At 41.5% G+C, this 23,317-nt stretch overlaps 1 protein-coding gene across 3 annotated transcripts in view; it reads right to left on the reverse strand.

Annotated features, from left to right (window-relative positions):
* efl1 (elongation factor like GTPase 1) overlaps positions 1-23,317 on the reverse strand; it is a 343,260-nt gene that overhangs the window by 231,535 nt on the left and 88,408 nt on the right. For all 3 annotated transcript variants that reach the window (XM_060941122.1, XM_060941123.1, XM_060941121.1), the window contains one exon: positions 8,386-8,504. In XM_060941122.1, the coding sequence (XP_060797105.1) occupies positions 8,386-8,504 (119 nt within the window). The remainder of the gene's footprint in view (positions 1-8,385; positions 8,505-23,317) is intronic.

Consider the following 23,317-nt stretch of genomic DNA (forward strand, 5'->3'; position numbering starts at 1 on the left):
TGATATTAGGAATGCGAAAGTTGTATCCCCTTTCTTGAAGATGTCTGTTCGTGATGGGTCTTGATACGCTGACACCAGCCTCAGTCCACTCCTTGTGAAGCTCTCCCAAGTTCTTGAATCAACTTTTCTTGACAATCCTCTCAAGACTGCAGCCATCCCTGTTGCTTGTGCACCTTTTCCAGCCACCCTTTTCTGCAATGACCTTTTGTGGCTTACCCTCCTTGTGGAGGGCATCAGTGATCATCTTCTGGACAACAGTCAAGTCAGCAGTCTTCCCCATGATTGTGGTTGTGTGTACTGAACTAGACCGAGAGATACACTGTGCTCATACTGTTTTACTCAAACTCGAAATGAAATATTCTAATATTTTGAGATGGGTTTATGTTTTTGTACTGTATGCCATACTGATTAAAATTAAAATAGAAAAATGCTTGAAACATTTTAGTTTGTGTAATGAGTCTATAATATATAACATTTTCACTTTCTTAAATAACTGATGGAAAATATTGAACTTTTTCACAATATTCTAATTTTCTGAGATGCACTAGTATACTGGGGTTGAACAATTTTGAGACCGTTTTTCCATATGGATGATCTAAATTGTTAAACTATTTTTGTATATTATTTCATTTTTGACATGGGTGTGTGCATGCATTTAGTTGGGTTTTGGGTATTGATTTTTATGTGGTTTATAGGTCAATGTGAGGGATGCATCTCAAAATTAAAAGAAGAAAAGAAAAAAATACCCACTATGTGTAATGACTTGACATGAATTTAAGCATCGTAAGCCATAGACTGGGTTAGAAAGAAATCAGCCCCCGTCTCTATATTATACCATTGTGTATTTTTTTTTCTTATGATCATTGGTGGTGGTGCTGTTCTTGGTTCCACAAAAGAAAAAAAAGAAATTCATAATAAGCTCTAGGCGGCATGGTGGTGTAGTGGTTAGCGCTGTCGCCTCACAGCAAGAAGGTCCTGGGTTCGAGCCCCGGGGCCGGCGAGGGCCCTTCTGTGCGGAGTTTGCATGTTCTCCCCGTGTCCGCGTGGGTTTCCTCCGGGTGCTCTGGTTTCCCCCACAGTCCAAAGACATGCAGGTTAGGTTAACTGGTGACTCTAAATTGAGCGTAGGTGTGAATGTGAGTGTGAATGGTTGTCTGTGTCTATGTGTCAGCCCTGTGATGACCTGGCGACTTGTCCAGGGTGTACCCCGCCTTTCGCCCGTAGTCAGCTGGGATAGGCTCCAGCTTGCCTGCGACCCTGTAGAACAGGATAAAGCGGCTAGAGATAATGAGATGAGATAAGATAATAAGCTCTAAGCCATTTATTAACAGTAGCAGTATAAAATTCATTTGGACTGTATACACTACAGAAGGTGAAAACTGTGATGCTTTATTAAATGCGGGATTCCTGAACCACAAGGCTATAAGCTTAAATAGTCCAAAGTTTCAAATGCAAGATCCATAATTTGTCATTTAAAATGAGCCGCGTCCACTAATTTAGGAGTGGGCTGTTGATCGGACGTTTGGAAGTTGAGGTCCCAGCACCAGCAAGTTGCCACGGTGGGGTCCTTGAGCAAGATCCTTAACCCTCAACTGCTCAGTTATATCCTGTTTTGACTGTTCCATTGTATAAGTGTTAGCCAAACAAGCAAATGTCAATATGATAGAAAGATGCACACTGCCCAGAGTCAATAACTGCATGTAACTTAGCATCAGACCATTCTGTTAGTTGTTGCACAGACTCAAAAGTTGTCTTTTATGCTCCAAGTCCAAGCAGAACACAACACTGACTGTCCAGGATGACAACTGCAGGTTTCATAGGGATGAGTCTATCTATAATGACCTCTTCGACAGGCATAATGGAACACTTTGACAGGCCTGTAAAATCACCAGACTTCAAGTCCATCGAAAACCTGCGGGAATATTCGGGACAGCAGGGGTTATTTTCTTTCCGTTGCCTCCTGGTGGGCATCATGGTGGCGACAGGCTGAAAAGGCCAGCCCAGACGACTTTATCACCAGCTACAGATTGCAGCTCCTCATGGGGGATCCCTGGACATTCCCAAGCCAACTGTGAGATCTAATCTCTCTGGCGGATGACCAAAGTAGGCTCTACAATCTGAATAGTTGAATTGTGCAAACAGTCAGTGGGATAAAATTGACAAGATGCATCTCAAGACACTAGTGGAGTCCGAGTGGAGAGGACCGGTGCTCTTTTAAGATGATGGTAGGAGTAACAACATATTGAGGGGGGGAAAGGGGGAGAGGAGATATCCCACTTTCTTGTTTGTGAGCTATACCTAGACAAACAGTTAGGTCAAATCTAGAGCGGTTGTAGAACTTATAGGAAGTTCCATAAATATCAGGACATTGAAAAACTTATTTTAGCTGTATACCACAGTATATTGGAGCTGAAATTAAATGAAGAGCTCAAAGTGGGTGGCACGGTGGTGTAGTGGTTAGCGCTGTCGCCTCACAGCAAGAAGGTCCTGAGTTCGAGCCCAGCGGCCAGCGAGGGCCTTTCTTTATGGAGTTTGCATGTTCTCCCCGTGTCTGCGTGGATTTCCTCCGGGTGCTCCGGTTTCCCCCACAGTCCAAAGACATGCAGGTTAGGTTAACTGGTGGCTCTAAATTGACCGTAGGTGTGAATGAGGGTGTGAATGGTTGTTTGTCTCTGTGTATCAGCCCTGTGATGACCTGGCAACTTGTCCAGGGTGTACCCCGCCTCTCGCCCATAGTCAGCTGAGATAGGCTCCAGCTTGCCTGCGACCCTGTAGAACAAGATAAAGCAGCTACGGATAATGGATGGATGGAGGAGCTCAAAGTGCAGACTCGCTTTAATTTAAGAGTATTTTCATCCAAACAGGGTCAACGATGTAGGAATTACAGCACTTTTCATGTGCGATCTCCACTTTTTAAGGGACCAACAATAATTGGAAAAACCAATCAATCAATCATAAATTAAATTGTCATTTTTAATACTCCGTTGCAAATCGTTTCTGGAGTGTATAGACATCACCAGATGTTGGGTTTCTTCCCTGGTGATGCTCTGCCAGGTCTTTACTGCAGCTGTCTTCAGTTCCTGCTTGTCCTTGGAGCATTTCACCTTCAGCAAGTGAAAATGTATGCTCAACTAGGTTCAGGTCATGTGATTAACTTGGTCACTGAAGAACAATTCCACTTCTTTACTTAAAAAAAAAAAAGTCTTCGGTTACTTTCGAAGTATGCTTCATTGTCCAATTGCACTGTGAAACACCGTCCACTGAGTTTTAAAGCATTTGGCTGAATCTGAGCACAAGTCTTCTCTTGACTGTTGACTTTGACGCAGATACGCCCACCTCTCAGAGGATGTTCTTGATCTGACCAACTGTTCTGAAAAGGATTTTTCTTCACGAGGGAAATAATTACTGTCATCTACCACAGTTATTTCCCAGGACTTTTGGTGTTCCTGAGCTCACCAGTGCATTCTCTTTTTTTAAGAAATGTACCAGATAGCCAATTTGGCCACGTGTATTATTTTTGCTTGCTCTCTGATGGGTTCGTTTTGATTTTTCAGCCTAATAATGGCTTGTTCACTCAGTGGCAGGACTTCATACTGAAAGCTAACAGAAACAGACATACAGGCAAATGTAATATGATGTACAGCACTGTGCAAAAGTCTTAGTCCCCTATTTTTTTCCATCCAAACTTTGTTATAGATTTCTATTTTATGACTTCTACATTACAAAAACATTTTAGAGTTCCAAATGTTCGTTTTCCAGAACAAAATTAAATGTTACGGGGGAAAAAAAAAAAGTTTGTATCTGAGAAGCATATTATACAAGAGACTACTTTTCAGATTAAAAAAAGAAAACCTAATGAAGGCTGCTGGGTTTTGGTGCAAAATGAAGAAGCGAGTGTGACAGTGAAAGTGCCCAGAAGAACTGTGGCTGGTTCTGTATGATGCTCAGTAAAACCTACAGCTCGTTTCCTTATAAAGCTGCACTCACTGTACCTGAGACTGCTATGTCTTTAAAGCAAAGGGTCGTCTCACGCCAAACACTGCCTTTGTTTCATTTATAAATGGCTTACTGCTGTTCATAGTACTTTTTTTAAATAATACTGAAACATTTAATTTCATTATTTTTTGGTCTACAGCATTTCTTTATATGTGCCTAAGACTTTTGCACAGTGCTGTACTGTATACAAAAGCAAGCAGCAATAAAAAATGAAAGGGAAAAAAAAGGAGACTACGATGATGGTCAATGGTCAGACTCATGTGAGACTGAGACAAGACCCTCAGTTATCATGCAAAATCAACTCTGACGAGGGCCAAATGTTTCCAGTAGAACACCGTTTGAGAATCAGCCAAGAAAATTGACTTAATTTAATAAGCTCCTGTTGGAAATTCATTAAATTTCTGGTAATCTCACTTTTAAGAAACATACATTTGAGCTTCTATAGCTACTTACAAAACGGATACTCAAGAATCAGGGATGAGAGTGGGTCCTGATGAAAAAACAGAAAATCTGTAATAAGGGGGGGGTCCGGGGGACACCCCCCGGGGATTTTTTTTTCAAAATGAGACCTTACACACCCTATTTCCTGCAATCTGAGCTGTAGTTAATTAAAACACCTGATGCCTATTTTAATACTTATTGAAATAAAAACACTATTATATAGAACAATATGTATCAAAAATCTCATCTCATCATCTCTAGCCACTTTATCCTGTTCTACAGGGTCGCAGGCAAGCTGGAGCCTATCCCAGCTGACTACGGGCGAAAGGCGGGGTACACCCTGGACAAGTCGCCAGGTCATCACAGGGCTGACACATAGACACAGACAACCATTCACACTCACATTGACACCTACGGTCAATTTAGGCCAAGTTTACATTAGACCGTATCTGTCTCGTTTTCTTCGCGGATGCACTGTCCGTTTACATTAAACCGCCTGGAAACGCCGGGAAACGGGAATCCGCCAGCGTCCACGTATTCAATCCAGATCGTGTCAGCTTCGGTGCTGTGTAAACATTGAGATACGTGGATACGCTGTGCTGAGCTCTAGCTGGCGTCGTCATTGGACAACGTCACTGTGACATCCACCTTCCTGATTCGCTGGCGTTGGTCATGTGACGCGACTGCTAAAAAACGGCACGGACTTCCGCCTTGTATCACCTTTCATTAAAGACTATAAAAATATGAAAATACTGCAAATACTGATGCAAATACTGCCCATTGTGTAGTTATGATTGTCTTTAGGCTTGCCATCCTTCCACTTGCAAGTGGTAAGTGATATGCGCTGGAATCACACACACAGCGGCTCAGTCCCGAATCACAGCTTGTGCACTTCACTCGCGTGCTCTGTGAGCTGCGCAGGGCCGGAGTGCGCACCCTCCAGAGGGCACTCGCTGTTCAGGGCGGAGTGATTTGGAGCGCAGGATGCCTGCGGAGCTGAGCGTATCCGTGTATTGGTGTTGCTGTGTGCACGCAAATTGTGTATTGGTGTTGCTGTGTGCACACTAATCGTTTTAAAAACGTTAATCTGATGATCCGCTGATACGGTCTAATGTAAACATGGGCTTAGAGTCACCAGTTAACCTAACCTGCATGTCTTTGGACTGTGGGGGAAACCGGAGCACCCGGAGGAAACCCACGCGGACACGGGGAGAACATGCAAACTCCGCACAGAAAGGCCCTCGCCGGCCACGGGGCTCGAACCCGGACCTTCTTGCTGTGAGGGGACAGCGCTAACCGCTACACCACCGTGCCGCCCGTATCAAAAATCAATATGTGTATTGCATTAATTCAAAATAATATCTACATTTTATGGGGACTGGTTATTACTCAGTGTCAACATCACTTGGTTTTCTAAAAAATGTCCATTAAAATTCATAGTTATTTACAGCTCCATTAATAATTCAAATTTTCATATATTCAAATGTATCGAATTAAATAAAAACATTCATATCTTATGGAAACTGACCTTTTCCTAATGTCCACATTACTTGTATATGATTTCTTCACAACGTCTATTTAAACTTTAAAGTTATCAACACTGTCAGCTACAATTCAAATTATCATGTATTCAATGTATTGAATCAAGCAAATGCATATTTTATGGGGACTGTCTTTATCTTATTGTCCACATCACTTGTATGTTTTCTTCAAAAGGAAAATGTCTATTTACACTTTTTACAGTTAAAAGTTATTTACAGTTCCCAGTTACTTTTGAAACAAATTTTCATTTGATCATTTAGACTTCAGCTTCTTGGCCAAAGCCAAAAGCTCATCAGTCCTCTCCTCCTGTTTTTACATGCTCTAACCTGGCTCTCTTCTGCTCTCTCTCACACTCCTCTCTTGCTTTCCTTTTGCTTTGCTAAACTTGTTTTTTAAACCAGCATCAATTTCACGTACCTTCACTTCATCTCGCTTGTCAATAGTATTCGGCATCTTGAGAAAACACGCCGATTAGAGGAAAGTATTTTTGATATGCAGCTCACGAACATGTGCAAGTTTTGATAAAAGAAAGCGGATGCGGGCGTCTTTATAAAAACTGTTTTGATTGGCTATCATGGTCTCGACATCAATGTGTAGGTACAGTCCCTTCTAGAAACTACATTTCCCATCAGCCCACTTCCGTGTTGACCTGCGTCACGCCGGGGCGGGATCACCACCACGTCCTCTCTGAAAGCATAAGACAAAGGGAAATGCTCCGCCCTTCCTCTTTCTGTCGGGACCAGCGGTCTGCAGACAAAAAGAGAAAGCTCGCTCCGCGAGTAAATTTAAAACCACCTCTTTCTTGCAAGATCCATGATTTAGCGCGATTTCTTTCTTACCCTTGGCCAAGGTAAACTCCAGAGTCGCGCGATCTTTAAACTCAACCTGAGTTACAGCTGGTTTATTCGTATTAGAAGTGACGTCACGACTGCCGCCCAAACGCAGTTTTAATTTGTAATTAGGAGCGACCAGAATTCCTCCTGATTGAAGTGCTGTGCACATTGTTAAATCAGAGACTTTCTTCTCATCACGAGCCACGACGCGTCGGATCAAGAGAAGTTCTCTGTCCATGGAATCGACTCACGTGCTCCACATCGGCGAACCTCCAACGCCTCGAATATCTCTTCATATCGTGCTAAAGGCAGGATATTAAGTAAGACTTTGGCATTTGGGCATAATAAAGATCAGTCTTAGGAATTAGCTTTATGAAGTAGTGTGAATTTAACTCAAACTGTTTAATTGTGCACGCTTTAGACACTTAGTGTGTTGAGTTGATCATTGTGTTCTACAATTGTTCTCTCTCAATTGTTTAATAGATAGGCTGTGCATGCTTCTTTATTCCGTACTAACAATACTTAATTTCCTTATACATCTTGACCTTATCAAGGTTTCAGTGAATTTGATAATGTTATAAGTAGGTGGAATTCCTTTGTCTCGAGGCAAACCATGAGGTGATTCACCTCCTCCCCCAACACCTCAGATAACATTCCAAACTTTATAGCCCCCTCACACACACACTCTCCCTCTCTCTCTCTCACACACCTACATACTCAAGTATATGGCCATATCATCATATTTATATATATATATATATATATATATATATATATATATATATATATATATGCTGACATTCATTTTTTTTTTATCTTTGTTATAATAAATTCCATTATTATTAAAATTGTGTTTGTTTGCTGTTCCGATACTCCTGGAAGTCGCCCACATCGCAAAAGAACTCTAAGGTGTATATGAATATTATTAGCTGCAGCTTGGTAAGTGATCAAAATTCTGAATCATATCAGATACTGGTATGACTCACTAAATGATTCATTTCAAACGATTCAATGAGACTGATTCCATGGTATGATTCAATTCAGATGAGTCAAATTAAATGATTCAATGGGATTGATTCAATTTAATTATTAAAGATTGATCACTTAACACCAATCTACATACACAAGCATAATACACCTACAAATGTTTTGACCAATAATGTAGATAACACGAATTTTACATCACATTCAATGAGATTTAAACGAGACTAAAGATGGCAGCTTACAAATAATGTGTAAACATCGCTGGAGTTAATAAAGTTTGAACAGCATGAAGGAACATACCCCAACCCCCCGAAATTAATAAAAAAAAAATTCTCAACGGATTTGGCATAATGTAAAAAGCTCGTTTTTTACTCAGAAAAAGCGGAAATCCGCTGAAAACTCTCATCCCTGAGAATATATGTGCAACATGCAACACAAAAGGTACGCATTTATTCAAATCCCTTTTCTACACTGTCTTTACCACCTGAATATTATATTATCAAGATTTTATCAGTAACTGAACAGTGTGATTCATTGTACAACCCTCAAGCATGAGCAAACACACACAGACACACAATTTCCTGCTTGCCTGGCTTGGTGGTGATGGTTGCCTCTGGGTTTTCAGAGCTCTGATTAGCCGCTTGTCTCTCTGCATGTTTCTGTCTGGCCATCTCTCGACGCTGAGCGATCTCATCCTGAGTCAAGGGCCTGCAAAGAAAGCACCAGGTTTATCCACAGAAGCCCTTCGAGAACATCAAGGCCATCCCAGTATACAGCATGAACAAGTCAGCACGCAGGAGACAGTCAGAGTTTCAGATTTAATCTGTTTTAATCTGGCTCTGGCTTTCTGAGAACACGTTAAATAAGTTAGTACTGTATCATAAGCCTTTATATCTTAATTCAGAGTGTGCTAGAGTACCTCAGGTTCTCAAAAGAGAGTCTCGGATGATGTGGAAAAAGCTGCATAATGAAACCGAAATCTACTTTTTTCTTATTGTGAGGGAACGAGTGACAAATGTTCACGGCCGTATGTCATTAGGCGGAAACTGCACGTCGATAATCGAATTGAACGGCATGGGAGCGACTCTCCACGGAGGCATAACGATGTAAAATAATACAGTAATGAGAGCGAATCGCAAAAACAGCTGCATATGCAGTTTCGGAGCAAACCATTTTCACAGACTGTCAGTGTGGGAAGGCAGAGTGGTGGTGAATTAATTGGAGACTTTTTGCTACCGGCTTCTTCTTTTTAGGTTTAATGACAACAGATTAGGCAAAGCACCCCGACTGTCTTGAGTCTCCTCGTATACATGGAAAAGGCAGCAGAGACAGATTTAAACAATCTTAGTTTTGATTAAGCAGATGGATTCATTTTCGAGAAAAGCTAACCCTGTTGTGTTTCAGCTCTTGCAGAAATGGTTATTGCCACATGCTTGGGAGGTTAATCACACCGTGATTAGCATAGACCCATCGGATAACTTGAACACACTTCTAACACACACACACACGGCCTCACTTTCTTTCCAACGCCATCATTTTAAACCAAAGCACTTTTCTCTTCCCCCAGTGGAGAAAACAGTACTGCCTCTAATAAGCAACACTCACTTCCCGACTGCGTATATTTAAGATCCCATTTTCATGTGAAAGATGGTTCAGTACGGGGAGATGACATCCTAACTTCGGCTCCATATCGTAAACAAATCATAAAGAGGGCTCTCTAGTCTTGCACCGTATCAGAGATTGCCAAGTACCCTGTCTAAACACAGCGACAGTTGCTTCAGCTTCACAAGCTGCAGCTGGAGAGTGTCCAGTGATCACTGGATGGATCAAAGCCAGACTGTTTTTCCCCCCACAATGGTGGAATGAATTGGCCAATTTTCAGAATGCTCTCCAATGCTTATTCGTGGATAGTTAACACACTACACTCACTGGCCACTTTATTAGACACACCCATCCACCTGCTGCTTTAAGTTGTGATTTGGGGATGGACATTTGACCTCTCAGTAATCTTGACCTGGTGAAATTACATGTAGTAGCCTTGGAGATATTGTGTTCACAGGGTTTTCGGACATTTGACCTCACAGTGACCTTGACCTTAGACCTTTTGATCTCAAAATCTAATCAGTTCATGTTTGTCCCAAAGCGCACAAATGGTGAAAGTTTGGTGAAATTCCTTTCATTAGCCTTTGAGATATCGCGTTCACAAGGTTTCGGGACGGATGCACGCACGGACAACCCGAAAACATAATGCCTCCTGCACCTTACGGTAGCGGAGGCATAAAAATCACGCAGATACAAATCAAGAGCTTCAGTTAGTGCTCACTTCAAACATCAGAATGGGAAAAATGGTGATCTCAAAGTGTGACCTTCACTGTGGCATGGGCGTTGGTGGGAGATGGACTGGTTTGAGTATTTCAGAAACTGCTGATCTCCTGGGGTTTTCTCTCTCTCTCACACACACACACACACACACACACACACACACACACACACACAAACAACAGTTTACACAGAATGGTGCGAGAAAAAAAAAAAAACACAAAACATTGAGTGAGCGACAGTTCTGTGGGTGGAAACAAACGCCTTGTTGATGATGAATGAATGAACCCTTTATTGTCACTGTTACCAGTGAAATTGGCCATCAACCTGTCCTTACAGAGCGGGAACAGGACAGGAAGACCGGGATAAAAGAAAAGAAACACAGTAGTAACATGAGGAAAGATGAGGAAAAAAAGAATACCCCCACACTATGCTCCTGTCAAGAGTACAGTGTGGGAGCATTTAAAAACCTCCGCACAAGCACACAATAACACAAACAACAACAAGTACACTTCAAACACGGGACTTGAGGGGGGGAAAATCAGGGGTAAGGGGGGAGGGGAGGAGGTAATCCAGCGTAAGCAAGCAGCTGTCCGCTCCTGCAGCCATGAAGGCACTGGTCACGCACCCGCTTGTCACACTGGGGGTAAAAATGGCGACCACGGAAAGTTAGAGAAGGAATGCGAGAGTGTCTCCCGGCAGTGACCTTCAGGAGGAAATGTTGCCTCAGCAACGGCCTGAACCAAGGCCGGTGCTGTCTCAGGGCGCCGAATGTCAGTAAGATATGAATTGTTTGGTCTTTCCAGACGCAGTCTTTGCACGTCCACACCGCTCGTCCATATCTGTCCATTCCGTCCATTCTATTCAAATTGATCTCCGAAAAACATATTCCTTGCAAAGCTGAAAGCTGCTCCGAGATAACAACCATTTTGTGGTTAAAGTTCTGAATGTCCACAGTCTGAGTGCCAACAGCTTTGCCCACCACTCCAATCATATCGGGCAGCTTTGTGGGGCTTTGAACAGCTGTCACCGTTGTCTGATTTCCTCGATATACCAGGGCAATGCCTAATCCAATCAGCAAAAGTCCTGTAATCATGGTTCCGAATAGGAGCAATTCCAGCGTTATGGACGTGACACTTGAACTCAAAATGGCAACAAATGACCCAGTGCATGTTTTATTGTCTCCCAGTATTTAAACAGGTGTTGCATATTTTAAGGCTGTACCATACTGGAGAAGTGATAGAACAAGTACAATTCCCATAGTACATCTAGGGCATGCCAGAAAATGCCAATAAAAGATGCGTTATGGATGTGACAGAACAAGTATCACTTTTCTTGGGTTACTGTACATTTTTATCAACTCTGTGAAATTGTAAACCTAATGTCGAAATGGAGATATCCATTTGATAGAGGGGTCCAAGGTGAATATTAAAAAATCTTTATTTAAAATATTTTGTATTTCATGCAGAGTTTCAGAAGGAAAAGTCAGCGTTATGGATGTGACGAAATTCCGTTATGGATGTGACGCGTCTGAAATAGACATGGCATATGTTTAGAAAATCAGCAATTTAACCACCATAACCCTTTGAAAAACTCTCTAAATATCAGCTAAAACTATCAAAGTTCTTAAATAATATTTAGGATGGCTATTGTTTTGCTGTTTTGTGGATTTTAGCATACATTTCTGTGGCTTGTGGCAATAATATAGAATTGTACATGATCAAAGTTGATTTTAGCTTGGGGTTTACATTATAAGAAAGAAAGACTGACAGTGACATATTAGGTTGGTTACAAATTGGTTCAACTTATTCACATCTGTAAAATACAGGCCTAGGTGAGATCTCTGGGAGTGGTTTTGATGTATTACATGTTGCTTTATTTTTGCATGGTGAGGTTGACATTTACATGGAATTGCCCATAGGTAGATATCTTCAATGTCCTCCACAGAAAGAATCGCCAGGCACACGACCCACCACCGCTCCCACGTGTCCATTGTGTAACCAGCCGCAAATGTTCCGGCAGGACAGACGGGTTCCCCCGAACTTCTCGTCGAGAAAACTCTGTCAATTTCGTTAGGAGACCAGTTTATCAAGTCCATGCTTTTTTTTTAAGTTTAGAAAGTAATGCAGGAAGAGTCTCTTCAAAAAGTACAGCAGACGAGACAAGACACAGAAGCACAAGCAGGGAAAAAAGGAGGGAGAGGGAGAGCAGAAAATGCGACCACCTTCCATGGAAGCACAGAGAGAAAAAAAAAGAGGTCAGAGGAAAATGGCCAGATTGGTTCAAGCTGCCAGGAAGGATATAGCAACTCTCTACAACCGAGGTGAGCAAAAAAGCACCTCAGCATGCAACAGCAGACGACCACACTGGGTTCCACTCCTGCAGCCAAGAACAGGAATCTTTGAATCAAGAATAAGTTCCAATTAAATTGACTGGAGAGTGTCAACATGAACACAGATGAGCATGCGTGTGTGTCAAGTTGCAATGGTTTGTGCAGTAATGATGCTAAAATGTTCATAAAAAGGTCAACAATGCCATTATGATTGTCCCGTATTTAACCATCAAACGGACACATCGCTGAGATTGCTTCATTAGTTTTCGGTTTGTTTTTATTTTACTGGTGACCTGGTCAACTGCGATGCTGAGAAACATGATTAACCAATTCAAGATTGCGCTTTTCTCTTACTTCTGTTTGATAGCTACTAGCCAGCTAGCTAAAGTCAGAGTTCAGGGATATGGCGTTAACAGGTGACGAAGTACTGGAGTCTAACAGAGTAAAAGGGTGGGGGGGGGGAGAGAAAAAGAAAAGAGGTAGAGCTGGCTTTATAATGCAAGATGTCATTTCACCATCTTGAGACAGATGAACATATAGGCGAGACATACAGCTAGATAGACAGGCAGAAAGATACGCAGAGTGATAAACAGTTAAATAAACACATCGATGAATAGACAGGCTGGCAGATGGAAACAGACAGACTCATGAGAACAGCATACTGCTCAGGAAAATGAAAAACCAAAGTGTTGAGTTTAATGTGCTCAGTACAGCACTCGTATCCACTGCTAAGCTATTTTTATATAAATAATCTATACAGAACCATAAACCAGACACATTGCCACACTCAAAACTGCTGTTTAAAAAAAAACACACCAGCATGTGTGTCACCCAGCATGATGTGCGTTTATAATGCGTTTATAATTTCAGCCCGTTTTATCATTGGCTCTGATTTGCTCCCTTTCCTGCACCACACACATCTGGTCATGACACACTCCTGTGTTTGTCATATTCATTTCTTTTTATTCGAGTTTTTAAATGCTACACACACAGTTGTGATCTGAAGTTGTAGTCAGAAGTTTACATACAGTGACATGAAAGTCATCTTGGATATGAATGTCATGGCGATATTTGGGCTTTCAGTAATTCTTTTGAACTGTTCTTTTTCTGTGGCAGAATGTACAGCATACATCTTTAATTAAAAAAAAAAACACTACAATTTGGCGCACAAGTTTTAATTAATTAGTGTGCTTGCTCAAGCACACAGCAGCCGAAGTCAAGCACACTATTGTTCTTCTTAAGTTTACATATTCTGCTTTATTCCGACACGTTTTTTGGATCCACTCCTCCTCCTAGGGCGTTCGAGATAGAGACACCGTTCCAACTCTGAGACGTCTGGCCTGAAGTGGTGTAGTGTGCTTGTATACAGCTTTTGGATCAACACGCCCATTCTCTTGTTCTTGTCGTTTTTCTTTTGTTTTTTTCCCATAGAGAATGAATAGGGCTCATGAATCGAATCGTCCTACTCGGACACGCTCCATCGCAGATGCACCAAACCGCATGTGATACTTCAGGCCAACTCCCCCGACACATACATGCAATCGGTTCTGACCCGCACTCATATTTTTCCTTTCTTCTTGCTCATCCTTTTTTCCTCCATAGGCTTCCATTGATTTTTGGCCCCATTCAAATGAATGGAGTTTTGCTCAGTAACACTTCACCACACATCCACCAAACTTCATACGGCACCTCAGGCCAAATCACCATCACACACGATATCGGTTCTGACCCGCACTCGTCTTTGTCTTGCCTTTCATCCGTCCATTTTTTCTCCATTTTGCCGCTAATCAATGGAAGCTTGACTGAGTCATTCCTCCCTTCCCCCATAGGTGATGATGCGTTTGGTAAGGATCTGCTCATTTGAGACTTTGACAGCAAACCAACTTCAACTCAATGGCCACTTTATTAGGAATACTTACACGCACACACGATAGCAATTAGCATATAAGCATTCACGTGTTACCATGCTAGCTGTTAGCATGTTACCATTACGATATCATGCCTCCTGTTAGCTCGTGAGTTGTTAGCATGTTCACCATTAGCATGTTATCATGAGAGCTGTTAACATGTTAGGATTAGCATGGTAGCATGCAGAGTTTGCATATTTGCTGTTAGCAAGTTCGCCTGAGTATATTAGCATGCTAACTGTTAGCATGTTAGCTGTTAACGTCACCCTCAGTGTGTTAACATGCTAAAAGTTAACATACTAGCCATTAGCATGTTAGCCTGTTAACATGATAGCTGTCAGCATATTAGCCTTAAAGTGTTAGAATTTTAACAAATAGCATGTTAATCATTAGCATGTTAGAATGCTAGCTGTTAGCATGTTATCTATTAGCATGTTAACTTTTAACATGTTAGTATGCTGTTAGCATGTTAGTATGCTAACCGTTAGCATGCTAGTTGTTAACATGTTGGCATTAGCATGTTGGCATGCTAGCTTTTAACATGATAGCTGTTCTGCTACAGCTCAGCAAGCACACTTTGCATTTTCTCTGCGGAAATGCAGTCTAGTTTTCTTTGGGTTTCCTGAAATCAACGCAGGGTCAAAAATATACATACAACACACCTAATATTTGGGTAAAAATGTCCCTTCGCAAGATTCACCTTGACCAAACATTTGTGTTTACCATGAACAAGCTTCTGGCAGAATTCTTGTTGGATACTTCACGACTCTTCATGGTAGAACTGGTAGAGTTCAATTAATTTTTTTTTTCTTACCATTGACTTGACTTATAAGCACGGTCCATATATTTTCAATAGGGTTGAAGTGAGGACTTATTTTAAGCTTAACATTAGTCTGCTTTATCCTCCACAACCAGCTCAGCTGCGTGTTTAGGTTCATTGTTCTGTTGTAACTCCCGAGTCCAAAGTCATGTTCAAGTGTCTGATGGTTTATGCTGAAGAATTCTGAGGTATTCCTCCTTCATTACTCCATCCAGTTTGTGCAATGAACCAGTTCCACTGGCAGAAAAACAGCCCCAGAGCATGATGATCCTACCACCACCACTAGCTGATACAATGTCCCTCTGTACATGGTGGTCATTGTGGCCGAACAACTCAATCTTTGTCTCATCTGCCCATACAGCTATCCTCCAGAAGCCTTTGTTCTTTGTCCATGTGGTCAGCTTCAAACTTTAGTTAAGCTTGAAGGTGTCAATTTTGGAGCAGGGGGTTATTTCTTGGAGAGCAGCCCCTTAGTCCATGATGATCTGAACTGTAGACAGTGATCCATCAGTTTCCAGTTCATGGCAGGGCTGTGCCATGGTGGTTCCCAGGTTGTTCCTGACCAACCAAAACAATTTCCTTTCAGCTGAGGGTGATAGTTTGGGTTTTCTTGAAGCAAAGTGGCTTGGCAAAGTGACTACACCTCACAATAACTTGCATACAATTGTTTGAACTGATCTTGGAATTTGCAGTTGTTTACAAATGGCTCCAAGAGACATTCCGGAGTTGTGTACATCTGTGATCCTCTTTCGCAGATCTGCACTGAGCTCCTTAGACTTTCCCATTTTACTGTGTGTTGGTGAATCCAATGAGTGCTGTAAACAACCCCTTTTTATGAAGGCACAGAGAAGCTACCAGCTGGGAGTCAATCATGATCACTAACAGGAAGTTAAGAGACCTCAGCCTTGGCAAGATAAAAGACATTTTGGAGGTTTCAGTACCTCTGAATTAATAATTTAAGTGAGCATATGTAAATTTTAGACCATATATGTATAATTTTGACTCTGTTGATTTCAGAAAACCCAAAGAAAATTAACTTGGGCACCGGATTCTTGCGTTTTGTTTTGTTTTTTAATTAGAGATGTATGCTGTACAATCATTCTGCCACAGAAAAAGAACAGTTCAAAGAAATTACTGAAAGCCCAAATATTGGCATGACATTCATATATATATATATATATATATATATATATATATATATATATATATATATATATATATATATACATACATACACACACATACACACAGTGGGGCAAAAAAGTATTTAGTCAGCCACCAACTGTGCAAGTTCTCCCACTTAAAAAGATGAGAGAGGCCTGTAATTTTCATCATAGGTACACTTCAACTATGAGAGACAGAATGGGGGGAAAGAATCCAGGAAATCACATTGTAGGATTTTTAATGAATTAATTGGTAAATTCCTCGGTAAAATAAGTATTTGGTCACATACAAACAAGCAAGATTTCTGGCTCTCACAGACCTGTAACAACTTCTTTAAGAGGCTCCTCTGTCCTCCACTCGTTACCTGTATTAATGGCACCTGTTTGAACTCGTTATCAGTATAAAAGACACCTGTCAACAACCTCAAACAGTCACACTCCAAACTCCACTATGGCCAAGACCAAAGAGCTGTCAAAGGACACCAGAAACAAAATTGTAGACCTGCACCAGGCTGGGAAGACTGAATCTGCAATAGGTAAGCAGCTTGGTGTGAAGAAATCAACTGTGGGAGCAATTATTAGAAAATGGAAAACATACAAGACCACTGATAATCTCCCTCGATCTGGGGCTCCACGCAAGATCTCACCCCGTGGGGTCAAAATGATCACAAGAACGGTGAGCAAAAATCCCAGAACCACACGGGGGGACCTAGTGAATGACCTACAGAGAGCTGGGACCAAAGTAACAAAGGCTACCATCAGTAACACACTACGCCGCCAGGGACTCAAATCCTGCAGTGCCAGACGTGTCCCCCTGCTTAAGCCAGTACATGTCCAGGCCCGTCTAAAGTTTGCTAGAGAGCATTTGGATGATCCAGAAGAGGATTGGGAGAATGTCATATGAAACCAAAATAGAACTTTTTGGTAAAAACTCAACTTGTCATGTTTGGAGGAGAAAGAATGCTGAGTTGCATCCAAAGAACACCATATCTACTGTGAAGCATGGGGGTGGAAACATCATGCTTTGGGGCTGTTTTTCTGCCAAGGGACCAGGACGACTGATCCGTGTAAAGGAAAGAATGAATGGGGCCATGTATCGTGAGATTTTGAGTGAAAACCTTCCATCAGCAGGGGCGCTGAAGATGAAACGTGGCTGGGTCTTTCAGCATGACAATGATCCCAAACACACCGCCCGGGCAAAGAAGGAGTGGCTTCATAAGAAGCATTTCAAGGTCCTGGAGTGGCCTAGCCAGTCTCCAGATCTCAACCCCATAGAAAATCTTTGGAGGGAGTTGAAAGTCCGTGTTGCCCAGCGACAGCCCCAAAACATCACTGCTCTAGAGGAGATCTGCATGGAGGAATGGGCCAAAATACCAGCAACAGTGTGTGAAAACCTTGTGAAGACTTACAGAAAACGTTTGACCTCTGTCATTGCCAACAAAGGGTATATAACAAAGTATTGAGATGAACTTCTGTTATTGACCAAATACTTATTTTCCACCATAATTTGCAAATAAATTCTTTAAAAATCCTACAATGTGATTTCCTGGATTCTTTCCCCCCATTCTGTCTCTCATAGTTGAAGTGTACCTATGATGAAAATTACAGGCCTCTCTCATCTTTTTAAGTGGGAGAACTTGCACAATTGGTGACTGACTAAATACTTTTTTGCCCCACTGTGTGTATGTGTGTGTGTGTGTATATATATATATATATATATATATATATATATATGCTTCAACTGCCTCTTTCTTTTCCCAAGTCCCATCCATCATTTATTATCTTTTTTTTTGTAATATAAATACAGGCATGGCCACCGTGTTCATGGAGTAATGGCTTCAGTTTTACAGAGATCTCACAAAAGCACGAGCAACTTCATTTTGAACACTCCTCAAAAAAATGTAGTTCAAAAATCTCATTTCTTCTTCTTCCAAACATTTTTTGGACACATAAAAACAAAATGTGTAAACATGTACTTCAGATATTTTCTCTGAGAGTCCTTCTGGTGATTTCACACTTTTCTAAACATTTTGCTAAAACAGTCATGAAAAGTGTTGCGGACTCTTTTTACACTCAAAACTTCGCTAGCTGCTAGATGATGTTATAGGCTAATTTACATGTTAAATTACAAATTAGAGTATGTTAAAAAGGAAGGTTTTCACTTAGAAGATGAAATGGAGGAGTTTTTTATCCAAATAGCAAATACGAGATCATTTATTTCTTATAGAAATAAGTCATATTTGATCATAGAACCTCAAACTAAACTTTTACACATTCAATACTTTCTATCAAGAACACAGACAAAGTTAAGCAGTGACAGTGAGTTATCCTGAAAGGTGAATGGTCATGAAGGAAGCAGTTACTTTTACTACTTCTAAATTTCTCAAAAAAATGAGTCTGAAATGAACAGTTAAGTGAGACAGTGGGACAAACAGTGGTGACTGGCCATTGGGAGCCAGCGGTGACCAGTCGTGACTGGCCATTGGGACCCAGCAGTGACCAGTGGTCAAGCCCAACACTCCGGCGTTACACAATGATGGTGAGTCGTGTGAACCTGCTCTCTAAACCGAGAATCTCAAGGTGCATTGGCTGAAACAGCAGACGACCACCATGGGGTTCCACTCCTGTCAGCCAAGAACAGGAATCTGAAGCTATACTGGGCACAGGTTCACCAAAACTGGACAGTTGAAGAATGTTCAAACATCACCTGGTCTACTAAAGTGATCAGCGAGTGTATATACAGACCTAACCCAGTGAGCAATACAAACACTACTGCTGTCTGGCAGGCTGGACTAATGGAAAGATGATGAAAACCATTTCCCAGATTATTGGAACACAGCAATTAAACATCTCAGCAAGTTTTATATTAATGGAAGTAAAGTTGCACTTGTGTTGTCACTACACATGTTTACTCACGACTGTTTCACATCAAAATAAACTTTATTCTTTTGCTACTGCACGAGCCAGTACAAAAAGCCATTGCTCATATTAATGTGATCCAAACAGACATCCATCATGTCGTGACAACTGTGAATGTCTGTGTTTGTGTGCGCAGTATAATAATAAAAGCCAAGCCAATTTTCTGCCTGCCGACTGCCTTGTGTCATTCATGAAAACCAGCAGTACCATCAACCAATCAGACGAAAGAATGCAGATATGCCCAACACCCCTGTGTCCAATCACACACCCAATGACCCACATTGATTATTGCTATGGCAACCTGTCTGGCAGGTTCCTGCAGAGTTCAGTCAGAGAACATCGTGGGAGTAGAGTTAACATTTCAAAAAAAAAAAAAGAAAAAAAAGGCAGCATTCTTGATCCATTCACACACACACACACACACCATTATTACTAATTTATTACATTACTGCTCTCTCCTCTCTCTCTCTCGCACACACACGCACAAAGAGAATAAGCAGAGACAGAACACACACAAATATTTAGGCAGGTAGACAGACAGACAGACAGACAGAGGCATATCCAGACACACTTAAAGACAGATAAACAGAAAAATGCACAGGCATACAGAAAAAACAGAGAGAGAGGTACAGACAGACAAAGACATACTTAGAGTGACAGGTAAGCAGACAGAAAGAAACAGATGCACAGACATGCAGGTAAAGAGATACTAGCAGACAGATACAGACAAATGTGCAGGCACAGAAAGACAAAGACACACTGATACACCTAGAGACAAAGATAGACATTGATATACGCCGAGACAGAGAGTCAGATAGACAGACCGAAACAGAGAGATAGATAAAGAGAGACACACTGATATACTTGGAGACAGAGTCAAAGAGACAGCCAGACATAGAGACACAGAAACAGACAGGTGCAGAGAGACAGACAGAAGGCACACTGATGCACTTGGAGACAAAGACACAGAAGTAGTCAAATGCATGGGCTTACAGACAACAGACAAAGATATACTTGGAGACAGAGAGTCAGACACACACAAATATATTTACAGAGAGAGAGAGAAACAGACAGACAGATGCATAGACATGCAAGTAAGTGCACACAACCAGACATCTTTAGAGACAGAAACACAGACAGACAGAGGTGACTTTATGTACTGTTCCAGAATTCATTGCTGAAGCAGACTGCAGTTACTGCCTGGATTTCTTTTAATAGACAGATATACATGTGGGCAGGGCCGCTGACAGCTTTGGCTGGGTCCGGGACAAAATGCTCTGAATGGGCCCCCCCGGGCCAACCCACACACACACACACACCCACCTCTCTTATCCCAGTCTCTACTCACTCCAACCCTTAAATGGCAGGTATTCAAAAACCATTCAACCGGTCAACAACCATTTCATTTTAGCATTTCAACATTTTTACAGCTTTAACATTTTAACATTTCCTTAGTCTGCAACTATTCAGGTGTGAAATGCAATGCGCCGGACTTTTGTTGTGCGTGCGTGCGTACTGTCCAGTGTGAAAAGCAGAGAACACCACACCGCTCGAGAAACGGCGGGATATGATTGCGGGCTAATGTGAATATTCTTAGCTTCAATCAGATATATGAAACACAATGTTATTAAGCCGTTGTGGTTATGAAATGATTCAATGCCCTGTGCGTTTGATATGGTGTTCAGTGTGACTTGCTCTCCCCTCGTTTGTAACATGAATTGCGTGCCGCGCGTGCCTTGGTTGGGGTTACTTTACGGGGCTGGAAAAAGTTGGCTGTGTCTTACCCAGTGATGGGAATAACGGCGTTAGAAATAAACGGCGTTACTAACGGCGTTACTTTTTTTTAGTAACGAGTAATCTAACTAATTACTTTTTACATCGTTATAACGCCGTTCCCGTTACTTACAATAAAATACTATGCGTTACTTTATTAAAGCTGTTCTCATCTGGCACGCTGCTCGTTCAGCCTTTCTTTACTCTGCTTTAGTGTGGGGCGGGGAGACACGAGACAACGGCACAGTAAGCCAATCAGAGTAGATTTGGACAACATACGTAGGTAGGCCACGCCTACTGCACTACTGCGCGCTCTTTCAATCGGAAGACCCAGCGATGGCGAGCGGTCAGCCCAACACTGCGCTTTCACACTGGAAATACAGCCAGGACTTTTCATTACTTGTAATAAAAGGCAAGAGTGTCTACGTGCAATGCACATTATGTCAAGGAACAAAGCATTTGTCCTCGTCAGTGGCCAGTAATTAGTAACATAATTTTAATAACTACAAAAATATATTACATTTGATAGATGTTTTATCTCACATTGTCCCACAAAAATATTAATATAGTGTAGATAACATTACTAATTGGTTCTGTTAAGTGCCCATTTCAGTCATTAAACACATTTAACATTCACTTTTATTATGATTACACTAACTGAATTTGATTTTTTTTGAGGGGGAACAAAATGTAACGGATTAATTACTTTCCCTGGTAATTAGTTATTTTTATGACAAAGTAACTCCGTTACTAACTCAGTTACTTTTTGGGAAAAGTAACTAGTAACTATAACTAATTACTTTTTGAAAAGTAACGTGCCCAACACTGGTCTTACCTGGCTCAGCTGCCCCACTGCCTTTACTAGTACCTGCTGCATCATCCGAATCTTTTTTAAAATATTTATGCAGTGAGCCCCTGAGTCTCTTGGTTTCTTCCTCTCGTTTTCCCTTTTCTTTTCTGTGCCCCTGACTTGTGCATGTTGGCAAATGGCACACACGCTGATTGTCGAAGCGCTATGATCGAACGATGTCATTTTTTTCCCCTTAATCAAAGAGTCAGACCAAACCATTTTTGCATTAGGGGTGGTAGGGGGTTCTTGACGCCTTTTTCAAAGACAATAAAGGCAAAAGATCTAGAAATCATTTATTGAATGCAAATATAGCACATTTCTCCCCCAAATCAACACATTTTGAAATGAAATAAAATAATCGCAACTTCATGAGAGCCCAGTTCTGGGCCCTCCCCATTCCTGAGCCCGGGACAACATACCCGTTTGTCCCCCCCTGTCGGCGGGCCTGCATGTGGGTGACCAGGCATGCAGGAAGACAAACAGTCAATCATACAGATAAAAAGGCAGACAGACAGAAAGGCAGGCTGGCGAATGGACGGAAATGCCATTGATCTCCTAAATAAAACTTCACAGCAATTCTAATTATTTGAATGAATTCCAATCAGTCGCCTCATCAACCAGCATAAAGTGCATTGTGCTTTTCCCTCATCCATCTCGCACCAGGGGATCCAGCCACCCACAACATGCTGACTAATAAACCAGTTAAAAAATGAATTTAATAATAATAATAATAATAATAATAATGATAATAAATTACACAAAAAACCCTCACAAAATTCCTTTCGTTCAGAAGAATAATCACTCAGATGGCTGTTTATGAGGCCGTTTATTGAATACCTAATAAAAATGTCAAGCTAACCTATATACGCCAATCTAAGAAGCACTATTTTAATACGGAGAGGTTGGCGAGCTTTGCAGTGAATGTAGGTCAGGATGGATGATGTGAGGCTGTTCTTGCTACATTCTTGTGTTCTCCCAGACTTTTAACCAGGAACTCAGAGATGCAGCCCGAACTACATCTAAACCCACGTTTAATCAAAGTGGATCTTCTGTGTCTATCCAAGGTTTCACTTCTGACTCTCTGCATCAGTAAAATTCTCAGCTGTAGGCTCCAGGCAGCTCATCAGAACCAGTCACTGGTGACATGACTCAAACTATAACACTTTTGGTTCAGCGATGATATTAAATAAGATCATATGACCACAGCATGCAGGAATGTTTGACAAGTGTGTGACAGGTCAAATATCTCACTATTTGCCCAGTGAGGCTTAAGATTGCCCATAATACCATGCAATTTATGACTTCTGAGCTGCATGATATGCTCGTGTAATATTTGCAACTGCATAACGCAGGAAAGAGGGAAGAGCATGGACTGCATGTCACTCAAAAACTAGGTGCGGGGGGGAAAAGCGAAGAAGACAACTTCTCTTCCCATATC

Source organism: Neoarius graeffei, chromosome 15 (genome assembly GCF_027579695.1).
Source record: "Neoarius graeffei isolate fNeoGra1 chromosome 15, fNeoGra1.pri, whole genome shotgun sequence".
Taxonomy (NCBI): Eukaryota; Metazoa; Chordata; class Actinopteri; order Siluriformes; family Ariidae; genus Neoarius; species Neoarius graeffei.